Genomic DNA, 16110 nt, shown 5'->3' on the forward strand with positions numbered 1-16110 from the left:
AAATCTAATAAATGGTATACCACGAGATTATTATAATATATTACTTAGAATAAAGCAGCATTAACAATATGTACAAAAAATTTAATTATAAGCATTACAAATTTATAAGCAAAAATAAATAGAAAAAAATTGTTATGGGCTCCTTAAATTCACCCATTTGTTTCTTAAAAGTAATATCATATTTTTCAAATTGAGCCTTAACGGTATCCTCCATTTTGACAAAACTTCTTCTTGCAATTTGGCCAAAATGTCCTTAGTAATTGTTTATTTTTGCTATTTACTCTTACCTGAGCAGCAGTTCTTACACTTCCATGATTCACGACGTGCTTGTCCCATGCGATTCCATGTGCTTTCTAAAATATCAGCACAAACGAAGTGTAGATTTGTTTTACATTGAGAACAAACATCTTGATAACACGGAGGAGAACACCATTGAGTTAAATATTAAAAACTAATATAATCCATTTTTGTACAGTTTGACTTTTTTACTATAAAAAGCTCAGGTTAGTTTCGTTATTTTATGGAATGTATTATACAAATTGCAGTTTGACTTATAGGTTTATATAGTAATTGTAAAATAAATATATTTTTTAATGCAATGTAAAGAACCGCCTATTTATTAACGCTTTATGAAGAATCGAAAGGCTTTATTGAAATGGTTTGTTGTGCGTCCGTCTGTACGATAACTCTTATTATAAAGGCCCTAGTGACTTCAAACTTGGTACATATGCTCTTATTGGTCTAAATAAGAACTCTATTGATTTTAAGATAAAGAAGAATCGTCTGTGCGCTACCACTTATGTTACACTCTGTCGAGTCTTTCAATGCTTCTAACATCGTTCGGGTTATTTTAAGTAATCTCGTATTTGGTTCACAAAAACATCATATATGTATATTACTTGTATTCATTATAACACTTATCTAGCAGTTTGGCATGAAATAGCTAGATTTTTCGGCTGAAAGTATAAAACTCGTGAGTCAAATTTCACTGTTATAGAACATTGGGAGGTTAAAAAGCTAAACTATAGTTCTTCTAATGGTTGAAATTCCCTATGGATGTTACATTTTAATCCAAATAAATTTGCTTTTTATGTAAGTCATGATACTTACGTGTATAAAATATTTACTTTGTCTGACGTAGGGAAATTGCAGAATAAGTGATGAATGATTTAAGGCTTTGCCTATTTTTATATAGATTTGAATGCAAATTATTACCGGTTTTCAGTGCACGGAATATACGATTTGAACACATTTAATTCCAATGACGATAAAAACTTATATAAAAATGTAAAACACAATGAAATTAGATGAACAAATAATTTACATTATTGGATTATGTGCAAGATTTGCGGTTTGGCCTAAACATTCATTCAAATTCAAGGTAAATAATTTTTTTTGCCATTATTAGTAATCAACAACCGCCGCACGCCATGCGCACGGACCCTTCTCTTGTGCGAGGATACAATTGTCTATCTCGTGTCGCCTCGCCTTGTGCTGTCGACTGCTCGCCCTGCTGTAGAGGACAGTAATGGCGGGTCGTCGGGAGCGGGGTGAGGGGCAAGGTTGGATTCTCCTCCATCCCCTCTGTCCCCACCAAGGCCCCTTTGGAACAAAGCGAGAGGTGCTGTGACACTGAAACTTGAAACAGTCTCACGGCACCTAAACGAACCGTGGATCGTTGCACAGTACCTAAACTTATAGCGCCTAATATCACAGCACCTAAATGACGACTTTTTTTCTGTAGGTGGTATGAGATTAGGTGCTAAAAGATTAGCTATGAAGCCGCACCGCAAAATAGTAATAATAACTTTTATTATGTTCTTTGATAACTAAAAAACAATTAGGTAAGGCTGTAAGAAGAGACACATCCTATCAGTGTAGCGAGTACAAAATTGTCATTTGCAAAGAACCACGATTCAAGACTTACCATACTAAAAAAAATATTTAAATATAAGTGGATTTCAGATGTAAATATCAACAGTGACAATATAGTGACAGCTATAGTGATAGCTATAGTGACAGTAATATCAATGCTGAATAAAGCATATAAGAATGTGAAACATATTTATGTTATAGACTAGTACATGATGATATTTTTTTGGTCAGGAACCTTATACAACACTTGTTAGTTTTAAAACAAGAATTTCTGTTTGAAAATATTTATGCACAAGCAGTTGTGTAGAAAGAGGAAGAACTCAGCTTAAAAAAAAAATTTAAGTCCCATGGTTTTCTTATAATTGGTTAAAAAAATTATAACTATAAAAAAAATTGAAACGGGCAGTAGTGTAAGAAAGTTGTCAAAAATAGGAGGCGGCAGTGAAAGTGTTAAATTGCTCTAAACAGGACTTTATTCAAATCTCTGGTCATATTAAATAGTAAATCTGGAATTCATTTCAGATGAAATATTAATAAGAGAACTTAATATAATTTACCTTGAAGGGAAAATATTCATCGCCATCATTGGTTACGTCCTCTTCATCGGGCTTGATTACTCTCCGCCCTCTCTTCGGACCACTGGTCCTCTTTGTAGATTTCTCATCTGAGGGGAAAAATATATTAGTAAGAAACAAGCCCAAACCAGATAGTAACTGAAAGAAATCTAACTTGTCACATAAGAACTACATTTTTGTTAGATAAAGCTAAAATTGAAAAATTCACTATACATACAATTTTTGTGTTTCCAATAGATAATACTCTAACTATTCATATGTATCTGCTGTGAATGGAACTATTAAGTAAAACCCAAATTAACTTAAATAAATTACGCATTATTTTTAAAATGTCACATAGAATCTATGAAAATGTTTTGACAAATCTGAACTTGGCTACACCATAAATCTGACTCAAGATAACAGAGAGATTCTTACAAAAATGTGTAAGCTACAGACATAACATTGCTTTTTTAATCTACTTAATAGCTTCAACATATTTCACAAAGTACGATAAACCTGTTACAGTACGAGACATATCATTACAAGCCTGGGTTGTGGCAAATAAACTGTTACTTGATGCACTTAGGCCTGAAATTATGGTTTAAAATTCACACGAGAATAGAAGTTTACTTTCTTGCGATAACACTAGTACGATTTAGTTCTTTTTAATACACTATATATATTTGATCAATATTGTACATATATATTTTTTAATTTTAGTTTTTAAGCTTAAGTTAATTCTAATGACACCTTTCATTGTATACCACTGTATACCTTATGAATAAAGTTTTTTCAATTCAATTCAACGAAAGTTATTAATTGAGATCTCTTTACATTAGTAATATATAATAAAACATATATTGACTTGCAATATATGACTCTTACTATAATAATGTGAAATCTCAAATTTGTATCCAACTAAAACTTATGTGTAACCAACTAATTCAACAATGATACTATGCTACTTGACAGGTTGTGTCTACTACGTTATATTACTAGTGTCTATAAGTTGAAATAATTAAAAGTTGACGTTTTATATATGAAAATAAAAAATATCTGGCTACGGGACATCCAAATTTAAACATCCAATACCACACCAAACAATGTACTCTGTCAATAGACAAATTTTGACAGTTGCACTTATAAGAAAAAAAGGCAGCACTGATAGGACATTTACACTGATAGGACAAGTATTTGGTCTCTTACATAAAAATGGTATTATCTGCAATAAATGGAGCTGGAATCGTCTACACCAATGTTGTACTCACTTCGTACAGCAGAAGGCGGTCTACACTCGTCACATTTCCAAGTGGTACGTTTCTTGAGCTTCTGTGCCGACTGTAGACTGCAACAACCTGGGTGGTACGACTTTCCACAATTACTACATTTCATTGCGTCTTTTGGGTCTTCAAAAGCTGAACTGCACACTGCACACATTTCTAGAAAAAAGCAATTTAGTTCATTAAAAATATTTTATAGTTAAAAATGGGTGACAAAACTGAAAACTAAATTCCTTCATCTTACCTCCACTCTCCTTCATAGCGGCTACAAGAGCTGCATTGGTCTCTTCATCAGAAGATTCCAGGAATCGGGAAGGTGGAGGCTTTTTGACTTTAGGCTGTGGCTTCTGTTTTCCCCTAAGACTTCTTCTTCTGCCAGACTTATCACTGTCTGATTCCTGGAAGAAATATTTCTCTATTCAATAACGAATTAAATGAAAAATGTCTTTATTAACAAAAACTAATGTCTACACATAACGTAGCTGTGGTGGGAAGGGTTGATTTAATATGAATGTCGAATTCAGCTCCAGTTCACCTTCCTCTTAGTGCAGCATCTGAAATCTGTACCTCAATTAAGCACCTGATGAGACAATGAGAATACCTCTTCACCAGGATTATACTTATACCAGGTTAAGTGTTAGAGAGGGCTTCTTAGCCCTAACTTCGCCTGGTAAAATAAGACATTCTTTACTTTTTACTTTTTACTACGTTTTTTAATCTAGGTGTTTGATCTCAAAACAATTTAAAAAGTACATTTTGAGCTTCTTCATCACAGACATTTTTTTTGGATCTCTTCAGACGAAAATTACTCCAGATTCCAGGAATTAAGTATGTGACAGCGTCAGATTCCAGATGCTGCACTATGAAGAAGTTGAATTGGGGCTAAACTCAATATTAATGTAATGGTACAAAGAAACCTGAAAAAGTTCCTTGGATTATTAATAATATTAAAAGCAGATATTCATGGAAAGAAAAATTGCTCTTCCTACAGTTGCCAGCACTGCTGATAAAAATACCAAGCCATATGCATTTTTCCACTGCCTGTTTTTGTTTATTTGTTCAATTTTAAGTTGTGTTTAATCTTTTCACTCATATGACTAACATGTTGTGTAAATTTATAAAGAAAGTATTAAGTCTTATCACTTGTCACGATGTTCCTCAGCTTTGTAAAAGCTGTTATTTTTATTAACGATGTTAATCGTGTCCCTGTTTATACTTTTTTTTATATTATATACTTTATGACTTTATTTTTCTTTGTATAGGAGGAACAATTTTGGGAATTTTTGCTGTAAGTGGTTCATGTGCCTTATTGAAGTCTAAACTATTAACTGTTATAACTAAGTTTGGACATACCAAATAAAGAAAAAATTGACTAATTACGACTTTGGCAGTTCTTACATGTATGAAATAAAATAAGTGTCATCGAAAAGTCAAACATAAAAGTTTGTAATTTTTGTACTATAAAATTGTAAAATGATGATTAATGGAAATAATTTTTGATAGAAAACAACAAATATAAATGAGCAAAATACCTTTTTCTCTGCAGGAGTCCATTCCTGGTCGGAACCAGACAGGCTAGGATCTGAGAACTCATTGTCATCTTGCAACCGTGAAATCTTCTCCTTGGCTTTCCTTGTTGATGTGTTTCTCCTAGGCAATTCTTCTGCTTCTTCTTCTTCCTCATCTGTACAATGTTTACTCCGTTATACAAGTCAGCGAAACAAAATCCATTTGTATAAAATACACACTACTTACTAAGTTATTCCACATGTTGGTCAGTATAAGTATTAAATTTTTGATAATTTCGCATTGAAAATCTGTAGTAATTTTTTGTTAATTTGGACGTACTTAATTTATCTAACATGGTCGGAGAGTTCGTAAAGGATATTTAATTTTGTACAAGCTGGTAAATAATAGAAATACAATTTGCCTATTCGCATTCAAATTCATTTAAAAGATTTTGTCGATTCAGTGCACATTTAATTTGTGTTTACCATGCATGATACCAGAGAATAATGAATAAAATTATGAAAACACATAAAGGAGATCTTGTTTATTGTGTATGTTGCCAGTCACCCGTGACAGACATTCAGTTGCACTGTGTTTAACAGTTTGTAGTAATAGACTGATACTTAATATTGCTAATGGTACACTCAGAACAAATGGCTTTGGAAATTGATTCATTAAGCAAAATTTAGGACACTAACAAATTGCAACATATTTGTATGCTTCAGAGAGTAAGTACATTTCACTGTTCCGCTGTAGCTGATGTTCCACACACACACGTAAGTCTTCTTTGTTCATTGGGTCTCAATTAACACAACCTTGGTTGCTCTACATTGTGTTTTCTGATTGTTGTGAACATTTTTTTCTCTTAGGACAAGAAGCTTAGAAATTACACTTAGTCCTAAAAGGACCTTTGCACTACTTCCAAAGTGACAAGATATTCTGGATGGATAAGGTTGTGGGTAGGGGCTGCCTCATATAAAGATCCATGAGGAAAAATTTGGGGCACTAATCTTGTCATCGTCCCCTCGAAAGAAGGAGAGACCAGCTCTGAACCAGCCTCTCCAGTCAAAGCAGGCAGGGAGTGGCACACCCTTATGATGAGGCTAGCAAGAACCTTTGACACTTAGGGAATGAACCTCACTAACTCCAACAGTCATCTCCCGCAGTAGACTAGACCTATCGAGTTACCCTTGCACCCCAGAATCTCAAACTTTGCAGTTAGTGGGGTGCCGCTCCTAGACTTCCATAAGGTTGCCCATGACACATCAGTTTTTGCTGTGCCAAGTGGGTTCAACTGGAAAGTATAAACCAGCCAGAAGTGATCCCTGTTGGGTGTTGCAAACATATATAATATTTAAGACAGTTGCTGATCCCGCCTTCTGTGAGATTTCTTATGTCATTCGAATTTTAAAATAGATCTTAAGAATCTGAAACCAGCTGAAATTTACGGTGAAGGCATGACAAGTGATGGAATGTTGAAAAAGTGGGTTAGAATGTTCAATGAAGGTAGAACAAATGTCCACAATGAGGCTAGTAATGATCGTCCTTCTGTTGTCAACAATGATCTTAAAAGGAAAGTTTTAAAAAATCCGTGAAGACAGACGGTTTACAATGACGATGCTTTTTAATGAATTTCCACAAATTTTACAAACTATTTAGTACGAGATTGTTACAAATCACCTAGGTTATCACAATCTGTGTTCCCGATGGGTTCTATAAATGAGCATCGATTTTCACAAAACCAAGTGACTTGGCAGTGTTTTGACATTTTTCAAACAGTACAGTGAAGAGTGAGAGGACTTCTTAAACCAAGTTGTTACAGATGATGACATTTTTGGTTTGTCATTTCACACCAGATTCCAAACAATCAGTGGAATAGAGATACTCAACCTCCGAACAAACAAAAGTTCAAAACAATGTCTGTACAAAAATCATATGTACAGTGTTCTGGGATAGGAAGGGGGCTTTGTGTACGGAATTTCTTCCCAGATGTGAAAACACTAATGTGCTATAAGATATTGTGAGAAAACTATGGTACGCAATTCAGAACAAATGGAGAGGAAAGCTCAGTAAAGGATTTGTGTTGCTCCATGACAGTGCTAGGTCCTATAATTTCGGTGACACCCAAACATTGATCTGACAGTTTCGTTGGGAACAGTTCGGTCATTCGCCGTATAGCCCGGATTTGGCCTGACCCAACCATCACTTGATTGTGCTTGTTGTTCACATGAAGTACGAGCTCGACAGTAAGGGCTTTAAATCTGACGATAAGTTGAAAAATGTTGTAAAATCATTGCTATCCTGACTGGCATGAAGTTTCTATGCAGAAGGAATTGAAAAGCTGGTCACCCACGATGACAAATAGTTGAATATTGGTGAAAACTGTGAAGAGAAATATTTTAGAGTATGCACTTTCAAGTAAAAATAAAATTGACTTGAAAATGTTTTACTAGGTTTTTTCTAAAACAGTACTTACTTTACGAATATGCGTCATAATTCAAAAATTACTCATCCGATTAAGCCAAAATTCAAACACCTATAAAAAAAATTATTGATAGTATTATGAAACTACCATATTTGTAGCTGTATATAGCTTTCTAGTATAGTTTAGAACTGAAGTGTACATATGGTTTAAAAACATTTTTGACCAACTGACTAATATCACACTGAAGTAAATGGATAGATAAGAAATGTAATAAGTAAATTGGATATTTAATTCTGACAAATTTATAATTAATCTGGTGTTGTACAGCCAAAACTGATGTGTTAGTTTGTTGTTTCTGTAAAGTTCATAGTATAACAATTTTAAATAAGCAGAAAGCCATTGTAACAGTATAAATAATGTTTCAAGTCATTATATCATATGTATAAGATTTAGAAAAGACATTATAATATTTAGAATACGTTTCTAATAAGATGAATGATTTTGGTTCACAGCAGAATCAACAACCTGTTGTATGTCACACCTTCATATTTAGTGATGCTCAAGTAAGAATAGCCTGCCTCTTAAGGCCAGTTCACACTGGATCATACACTCATTATTCAGACAAATGGCACTCTTTGTACTTAAGGAGAACTCATAAATTTGGCATAGTTTGTTTAATAGTATTCGTTCCATTCTACTTCGATATTTGGAAATGGAACAAAAAAGCTACAATTTTTTCTGTATAGAGATGTAATAAATAAAAATTTCCTTTATTTTACAATGATATGTTGTAATTACTCCCCATGCTAAATACTAATTGTTTACCTGGAATACTCTTTGACTTAGACATGTGTCATTATTTTCTTTCATACTTTCATAAATACTTATAAATTAAAAAAAAAAAAAACTACATATCTTCTTTACACTGAATTGTATTTTAAAATTCCAGATTTTTTTAAATGGTTCATCTTATTTAAATAAAACACTTTTTAAATAAGCAAGTATAAAATATTTTGTAGTACATTAATTGCTATTTTATAGAAAAACATATGTATGAATATTATTCCAATACTTTCTTAGAAATAGTAAATTAAACAGAAAAGAAGCAGTAAATTATCCTTACACAACACCTTAGAACAGACCACCATTTAAAAGAGAAGTTGTTACAATGTTTATAAGTTTATACTGATTGCCATGTTGTCTAGACCAGTCCTGGATACTGCCATTTTTATTCTATGTAAGTGATATTGAAAAGGCTACAGGAAATGCTACACACTTTGTTCTAAATTATTGTGATGTGGATAAATAGTTTAGATCTATTTTCAACATGTACGAGTCAAGTCAAAATCTTACCTGAAGAATTTTTTTGTCTTTTCTTGGGTTTTCGAGTGGATACAGAATCTCTACGCTTGCTTGACTTTCTCGAACCAGTCCTCCGTCTACTTTTAGATCTTGATTTTGACCTGCTGATACGTGATTCAAGAGATAAATCGTCACAATCTGAATCACTAGATGTCTCCAGCTTCCTACTGGAAGGATCTTTTGGGAGGGGAAAATATCTAGGATCATCTTCAAAATCAAGTGTTGGAGAAGGTGAAGATTTACGTTTGGGTTTGGAATTCTTTTTGGAATCATTTATTTCGGTTTTTGTTTTGGAAACAGGAATATAAGTTGGTTTTATAGGTTTCCGTTTTGGAGGTGGGGATGACTCCTTTTCACCCTGTAAAAATTTTATGAAACTGGCCATAAAACTTGAATTTGGATTTGAAAATGGAATGACAGGCTTTATTTCGGATGATGCTGGTTTATCTTCAAATGACTTAGAACTTGTTACAGGTATTTCAGCGAGAAATCCCAACTCTTCTTCCACATCAGGAACAATGACTTTAGCTACTGGTGCCTCTCCAACAGTCGGTGTTTCTACTTCACTGTTGCTGATTTGTACTGATGTCTCGGTACAATTTTGTGGATCTGAACAGTTTTGCTGTGAAGATGGTAGATGTTGAGTTGATTGATAGTATGGGGAATGAGAGGCAGTATGTTGGTTGGGATGTGAAATCAATCCTGGATTAGGATAGTTACCACTACTATGCAGAGTATTCTGAGGGACTGAACTTCCTGGATTTGCACCAAACATTTTGTGAGATGCCGGCAAATTCCACCTTTCAAATTCTGTATAGCCACCGTTTTGTTGTGGTTGGTTGGTATTCAAGTGAGCGGGTGGAGGAACCCTACCAATATACTCAGAGCTCTTTGTCTCTGTTTTTATTTCTACACTCTTTTTCCTTCTGGCTGCACCTTTAGAAGGAGGCTTCGGGATTGCAACAGTGGGTTTAACATCTGTCAGGGCTGCGGGGTTCACAGGAGCTTGGCACTGTTGTTGTAATGTTTGTAGGTTTTTGACAATACTCATAGGATCACCTTTAGTATCTGTCAAATGTTGACTGGAAGAGGAATCAAAATAAGCTTGTTGTCGCTCTGACAATCCTAGGATACCACGTTGGCGTTGAACATCAGCTCCAGGATAACCCGGATACTTGGCAGCAGGATTTCTCAACTGTTGCTCTGCCCCTTCCCAACATTGTTTTGCAGGGTATTCCATATTTCTTTCATTAGGATAATTCTGATCATTTCTTGTAATGACAGATGAATAGCCTACTTGCCCAACCGATGATGGCTTTGTGACAGATGCATCTAGTGGAGAATGGGGGGCCACTTTGGGAGACGGGTTCTGTTTGTAACTACCGTTTTGATCTGGATGTTGTTGCACCGGAGAAGGAGAAGACATGGAAGTCATGGGACTATGATACATAGGGTAAGCAGCAGGACTAGTCACATGACCCAGTGGACTCGGCTGAGAATGATTCAGAGGACTTCTCTGCAAATTATTACAGTCAGATCCGTTTTGTCCAACACTAGAGCTAGAGGAGTAGCCCCCATCTGATGGTACATTGCGATGACCGGTCCCTTGTCCGTATTCTGACTCAGGAGTGGATCCAGTGCTGGACGAAAAACTTCTGTAAGAGTTTGTTTTTTGGTGGTTAAGAAGTTGCTGTTGAAGTTGTGATTGCTGAATGCTCCCTGCCCTTGACGTGGCTGATCTGTGCTGAGCAGAGTCCATCATGGCATAACTAATAGGTGACGACTGAGTAGGTTCATGTGAACTGTCTCTCCTTTCTGGAAGTTTACTCGACAGAGCCGAGTTATTTCCTACATTTTTTGAGGTCGGTGATTGAAATCCTGCAGATCTGATTGCTTGTTTGTCTTGGATTCCTAATGGGAAAACTGCAGAAGAGGTCGCTCCTCTCGCTTGAGGCAGATGTACAGAATTTTTTGATGTCGGTTGAGACGGTCCAGATACGCTTGAATTAGAATAGGCTTTTGTGTTTGTGGGATAGTCAGATTTAGAAGTTATAGCTTGAGTTTTGCCTGCAGAAAATTGACTTGAAGGATTATCAGATCTGGAGTAACTACCTGGTGGGTTCTGCTGAAAGTAACTTGAACCTGATGTGACATTTGGAGTGGTGGTAGGATTCGATGGAGGTGGTGACTGCGCTGGTCTAGGAACAATTCTTTTTGTCGTATCACCATAACTCGCTGCAACCAACTGGGAATTAATGTGATTTAATGTTTGTTGAGCAGCTGCAAAGTGAGCTGCATTAAAATTTTCATATGCGGTTGTCAATTTTGTGCCCGGCGCACCTGGACTACTTCCCACAACACTTTCATGAGGTAAAATCCCGAAAGGGCTCGGCAGCTGAGCATTGTTCTGATGAGACCAGGTGGATGAAGCCTGATCAAAGAAAGCCGGATTTGGAGGGAGAGTTTGGTGGTGTACAGGATTATAATTTTCTCTGAGCGTATCACCCTCTGCGCTCTGCTTGGAGTTGGCAATGGCTTGCCTGTGTTGTGCTGCATTCAGTGCCTGTGTGTAGTGAGCCTTCTGGTTGGCATGATGAAGGAATGGGGTGAATACACTATCGTAGCCGACTGGTGGAGGCGACAAGAAGCCTCCAGGATTGAAGGCAGGTGGAGCCCCGGCCTGTAGCAGAAGCTGCGAGGTTGTGGAGGGGGGTGAGGTGGGAGGCCCTGCCGTGGCCAGATGGTGAGGGAACTCCCCTCCACTCCCAGCCGCACCGGCCAGCCTGTTGTAGCTAGCAGCATAGGCAGCTGTCCAAGGCCCCACAGGATCCATCAGTGCTATGCACTACTCACTGATTCATACATAGTTTACAGCTTTGGGTCTGTATTCTTTAAAATTATTCCAGCACCTGAAAAGAATGAACATATATACAGAAAATATAATAAAGCTGAAGTTTAATAGTCTGTTGTTGATTTAGCTTCTTATGGAACACAGGACAAAGCTACATAATATATTAAGTATATATGACAATGTTAAATATGATTCTGCTTTTAAAGAAATACCTCAGACTATCAAGTAACCCGTTGGGTGCACGACTGTTTAATTTTTTACGTAAATTAATTTTGTAGGTACAATGATTAATTGAGTCAAATTCAATTGTATGCACACAAAATTCAAACTTTTTTCTATTCAGTATTTTGTCTTTAAAACAGTCTACTACATTATTCTACATTGTTAATGACTACTAACAAATTTTACGACATTTAAAGATAACATATGTTGCAACTGGTTAGGTGTCTTATCTGATTACAATAACAGAACATGAGCGTATCGGCACCTGCCTTCCAGTTCAATTCAATATACCTCCAGTAACAAACAAAGCAGTGTAGGTTAAGACTTACTTAAAATAAGTCTATTTCAAAGGACAAATGTGTCTGACAGTTTGTGACAGAAATAACATAAGTTCATTGCCATTGAAGTTGGGGGCCCAGCCTCAATTACCACACAAATGATTTTACTTTGTTTAAATTCATTTTAAGCAATGCTGTTATAATATTTTTAAAACAGCTAGAGTTTGTAATTCATTTTAAATAACTGTTATTAGAATATTTGTGAATTCAATAGTTTAAGTATTATAATTTTGTTCCCTGATTCGGTTGTCAATAAGGCCTCTTATTATAATGCAACCAAAAACAGCTGATCCATACTGTAATTTGAAATACCAATATAATGTAGTAGTTCAGTTTGACTTTTTGTTTTCAGTAGTTCAGATAATTTTATAAATATCAATCATTCAATTATGGTGGTGGCTGCTTATTATACTGCAGCCTTTTAGAAAGTATTTAGCATCAAATGAAATGATTAGGTACATTTTACTATTTCAAATGGCTATTTAATCATTTTTGTCTATATACTTACTGTAAATATGAACCAAAGTGTATACATGTAGTGTGTGTGTGTATGTGTATGTAAGTATATGTATACTGTAATCATTTAGAATTGATTATTCAACAAAATTGTTGTTTCCATATGATTTAAAAAAATTGTTTTTATCTAATCCTAGGCCTATTCATAGTGAATGTATGGGACAGGTCAATTGCCTGAATAACAGTTTACGTCAAGATTAAAAATAAAGATTTACGAAAAAATTCGTAATTCTTAATTATATTAAATTTCTTAATCTAACCTAATTTCATTGAACTTCATACCTAGAAAATCCTAAGGGAAGACTTTTATAAGCGACCTACACTCGTTATTCAATTGTTATTATCAAACTATTCGATATAGGCTATTATTCAAATTCAATATTATATATTAATCGTACAAAACAAGAATTATAATACATTTACATCAAGAATAATGCATTAAAATTTTTAGTACCATAAATTTAACAATAACAAATCCAACTATGGCCTAGACATACACATCGAAATACATTACAATATGTATAGATTGCGCGAATAGCAGTGAGCTTTCGTAAAGGCAGTAGCCTAACCCACATGTATATCTAGAAATTTATCATGATTTCCTCATATTCATCACCATTTTCAAGTTCTCAACAAATTAGTTACTTCTTGCTGTTCATTGTTTACATGACAAATGACTGTAACTAATATGTATGAATCATATGGTTTGTTAAATTGTAATATCGAATTATTCATTAGGATAAAAACAATAAAACCATTCGATAAAAACAATCAAATAAAGAGGGTAGGCCGCTTATTAAAATCTACCCAATCCTAACATCACAAAATCATCACCAATATTGTTTTCTCAATTTGGGAATGGGTTTGAATTTGTCTCACTAATTTAGGAAGTGATACTTAGCTATTACTAAAACATGAATACCTTATTACTTGACTTTGTACTATATATTTCAGGCCTAAATATACAGAGGATATAAGCAATTCATGTATTATAGTGAACAAAGTGAGTCTAGGCAAAATATTTTTATTTACAAAGTGTAATGGATGTAAGGCTTTCATCTTTAAGAGGAAATGTATACTGAGGGAAGAAAGTAAGGTATATTTAATGAGTTTTGATGTACCATTGGGTTTTCTAGTTATAAATCATAGTGATTAGTTTATTACTATTCTTAAAAGAATAATCATTCAAAGAATTTTAATTTTAAGATGAGTGGATAGCGGCAAATTTGTACAAAATCACTTACCTTAACAACTCCGAAGAACTTTTAATTTATGCTCATACAATAACACGAGTTTTCTATTATAGCTCTCGACAATAGCACAAGTTTAGCCAGATAAAAACACTCTAACCAAAATAAACATTCACAATGCACACAGATCAACATTAACCGCCATGATGGGAGGATTTCTGGTATAAGCAACTGAGCACTGAGCAGAGCAGTACCAAAACGCCATCTATCGATCAAGTATTACGGCGGGAATTTTAAATTCCAATGCGACAAGAAAAAAAATTGAAGGTCATCAGCACAAATCAGTTCAGTGTTCAGATGATCTTCTCGAAATTGATCAAATATTTACTAGCCAAAGTTTAAGTGGTTTTTGAGTATTTAAAAATGCAAAGAACGAAGATAATCTGGTACCATTTTAGGAACAATGATAATAACTTTTCAATGCTAATAATAATACCCTATTTTATTTTCCTGATCAATTCTCATTTTCTCTTAAAATGGATTATTACTTAAATTTAAATTACATATCAATAATCCTAAACAATTTATATAAACTAGTCTTTTATTACTTAATTAATAACCCTAGGCATGGGTTGATACAACATAAGAATCAGTCGCTACAAAAGTTTTAAAACCCTAATTTATAGTATAATTAAAGATACAAGATTATGATTATTATAGATTTACTACAATGTGTTGCAAATGTCACTAATACTTTTGTTATTAATGGATACTGTATAAAAATGTATATAGTTCTACAAAATCAACTTTTGCAACAGTTGACAGTACTAAAGTTTTCTTTTTATATTTCTTTTATTTTAACATTCTTAGTCCACTAATAATTTAAATTAGAATTAAAATATTTACGTAGTTGCTTATTTAATAATGATCAAACCCTTAGACATAAAATAAAAGAAACAATTTCTATGGTTTCTAAATGTCAGCCATGACATTTTTAAATTTCACAAATTACAATTTAGAACAAAATAATGTAAACATCCCAATATTTTAAATTTGATCGTGCCTTTGTATATTTATTTTGTTTTCATGCGTAAACTATTAAACTGATTGTACTGAAATTTTAAATGAGCATTCGTAGGGTTCCTGATATGAATATAGGCCTATTCTTATTTCAAAAATCCCTCTGGGCTATGCTGTACTGGTCTCTCAAGCAGTGAAAAATCCCATCTTGGTCTCTATAGTTGTGGAATATTACTGAAATACATAAAGAAATGCAGTATGAAGCAAAAATAGAGGAATTGGAATGTAGACAAGAAGCTCTAATTCAAAGAAACTCCACTCTAGTTGATACTCTGAATGAGATTGAGCAGCAACTGGCTAACGAAAGGCTGCAGAAAGACAAATTTATCCAAATGTTTGAGGAACATGATCGAGAAAAAGAAACAATAATTTCAAACTATGACAAAGAAATTAAGCACCTACAAGGAATAGTAAACAAATTAAAACTGGACCAAAAGTCTGAGTTGCCAACAGACTCCAAGGCGTATACAGAGTCAACAACACAAACATGCGACTCAGGAAAAACAACCCAAAGTCCTTCTCCATCTCATCTGGTAGGTTTGGCTGAGCTAAAAATTCGTCAAGACCAAATTGAACGGTCTATGCAAGCATTGCAAATTCAATTTCAAGCCCAGGTCCTCAGTACACAACCTATACCTCAGCCACAAAGCCAATTAAAATCACCCAGAATGAAGCCACCCTGTCTCTCCTTGCACAACTCAAGCAGGAATAAAACATCTGCTAGAAGGAACCATTTTAGCGTGTCACTTCAAATGGCCAAGAGCAAGTCCCGGAATGGTAAAATGAAAAATATAACTCTTGATATTGTTCCTCAGGAAACAACCAAATACAAAGATGTAAATGGTCGATCATCTCTTCCCTCTAACTGCAATGGGAAAACTGCTATTTTTAAGCTCTTAGCTGAC

At 34.5% G+C, this 16110-nt stretch overlaps 1 protein-coding gene across 1 annotated transcript; it reads right to left on the bottom strand.

The window, feature by feature from the left end:
• Window positions 1–2340: 2340 nt before the first annotated feature.
• LOC124363078 lies at window positions 2341–14340 on the bottom strand. Its single transcript, XM_046818171.1, has 6 exons — window positions 14180–14340; window positions 9000–11917; window positions 5245–5396; window positions 3957–4110; window positions 3701–3871; window positions 2341–2539 (listed from the first exon to the last, which is right to left on the bottom strand). Exons 2-6 carry the CDS (start codon window positions 11839–11841, stop codon window positions 2406–2408), a joined length of 3453 nt encoding a protein of 1150 aa, XP_046674127.1. The 5' UTR covers window positions 11842–11917; window positions 14180–14340; the 3' UTR covers window positions 2341–2405.
• Window positions 14341–16110: the final 1770 nt, after the last annotated feature.

Source organism: Homalodisca vitripennis, chromosome 5 (assembly GCF_021130785.1).
Source record: "Homalodisca vitripennis isolate AUS2020 chromosome 5, UT_GWSS_2.1, whole genome shotgun sequence".
NCBI classification, from domain to species: Eukaryota; Metazoa; Arthropoda; class Insecta; order Hemiptera; family Cicadellidae; genus Homalodisca; species Homalodisca vitripennis.

What these genes read in the sequence shown, in the direction of transcription:
- LOC124363078 (XM_046818171.1), bottom strand. Translation starts at nt 11,841, where the DNA reads ATGGATCCTGTGGGGCCTTGGACAGCTGCCTATGCTGCTAGCTACAAC. An exon ending in AAGACAAAAAAATTCTTCAG is followed by an intron (nt 5,397 to 8,999) that starts GTAAGATTTTGA and finishes AACATTGTACAG; the next exon opens with ATGAGGAAGAAGAAGAAGCA. An exon ending in ACCGCCTTCTGCTGTACGAA is followed by an intron (nt 2,540 to 3,700) that starts GTGAGTACAACA and finishes TTTTCCCCTCAG; the next exon opens with ATGAGAAATCTACAAAGAGG.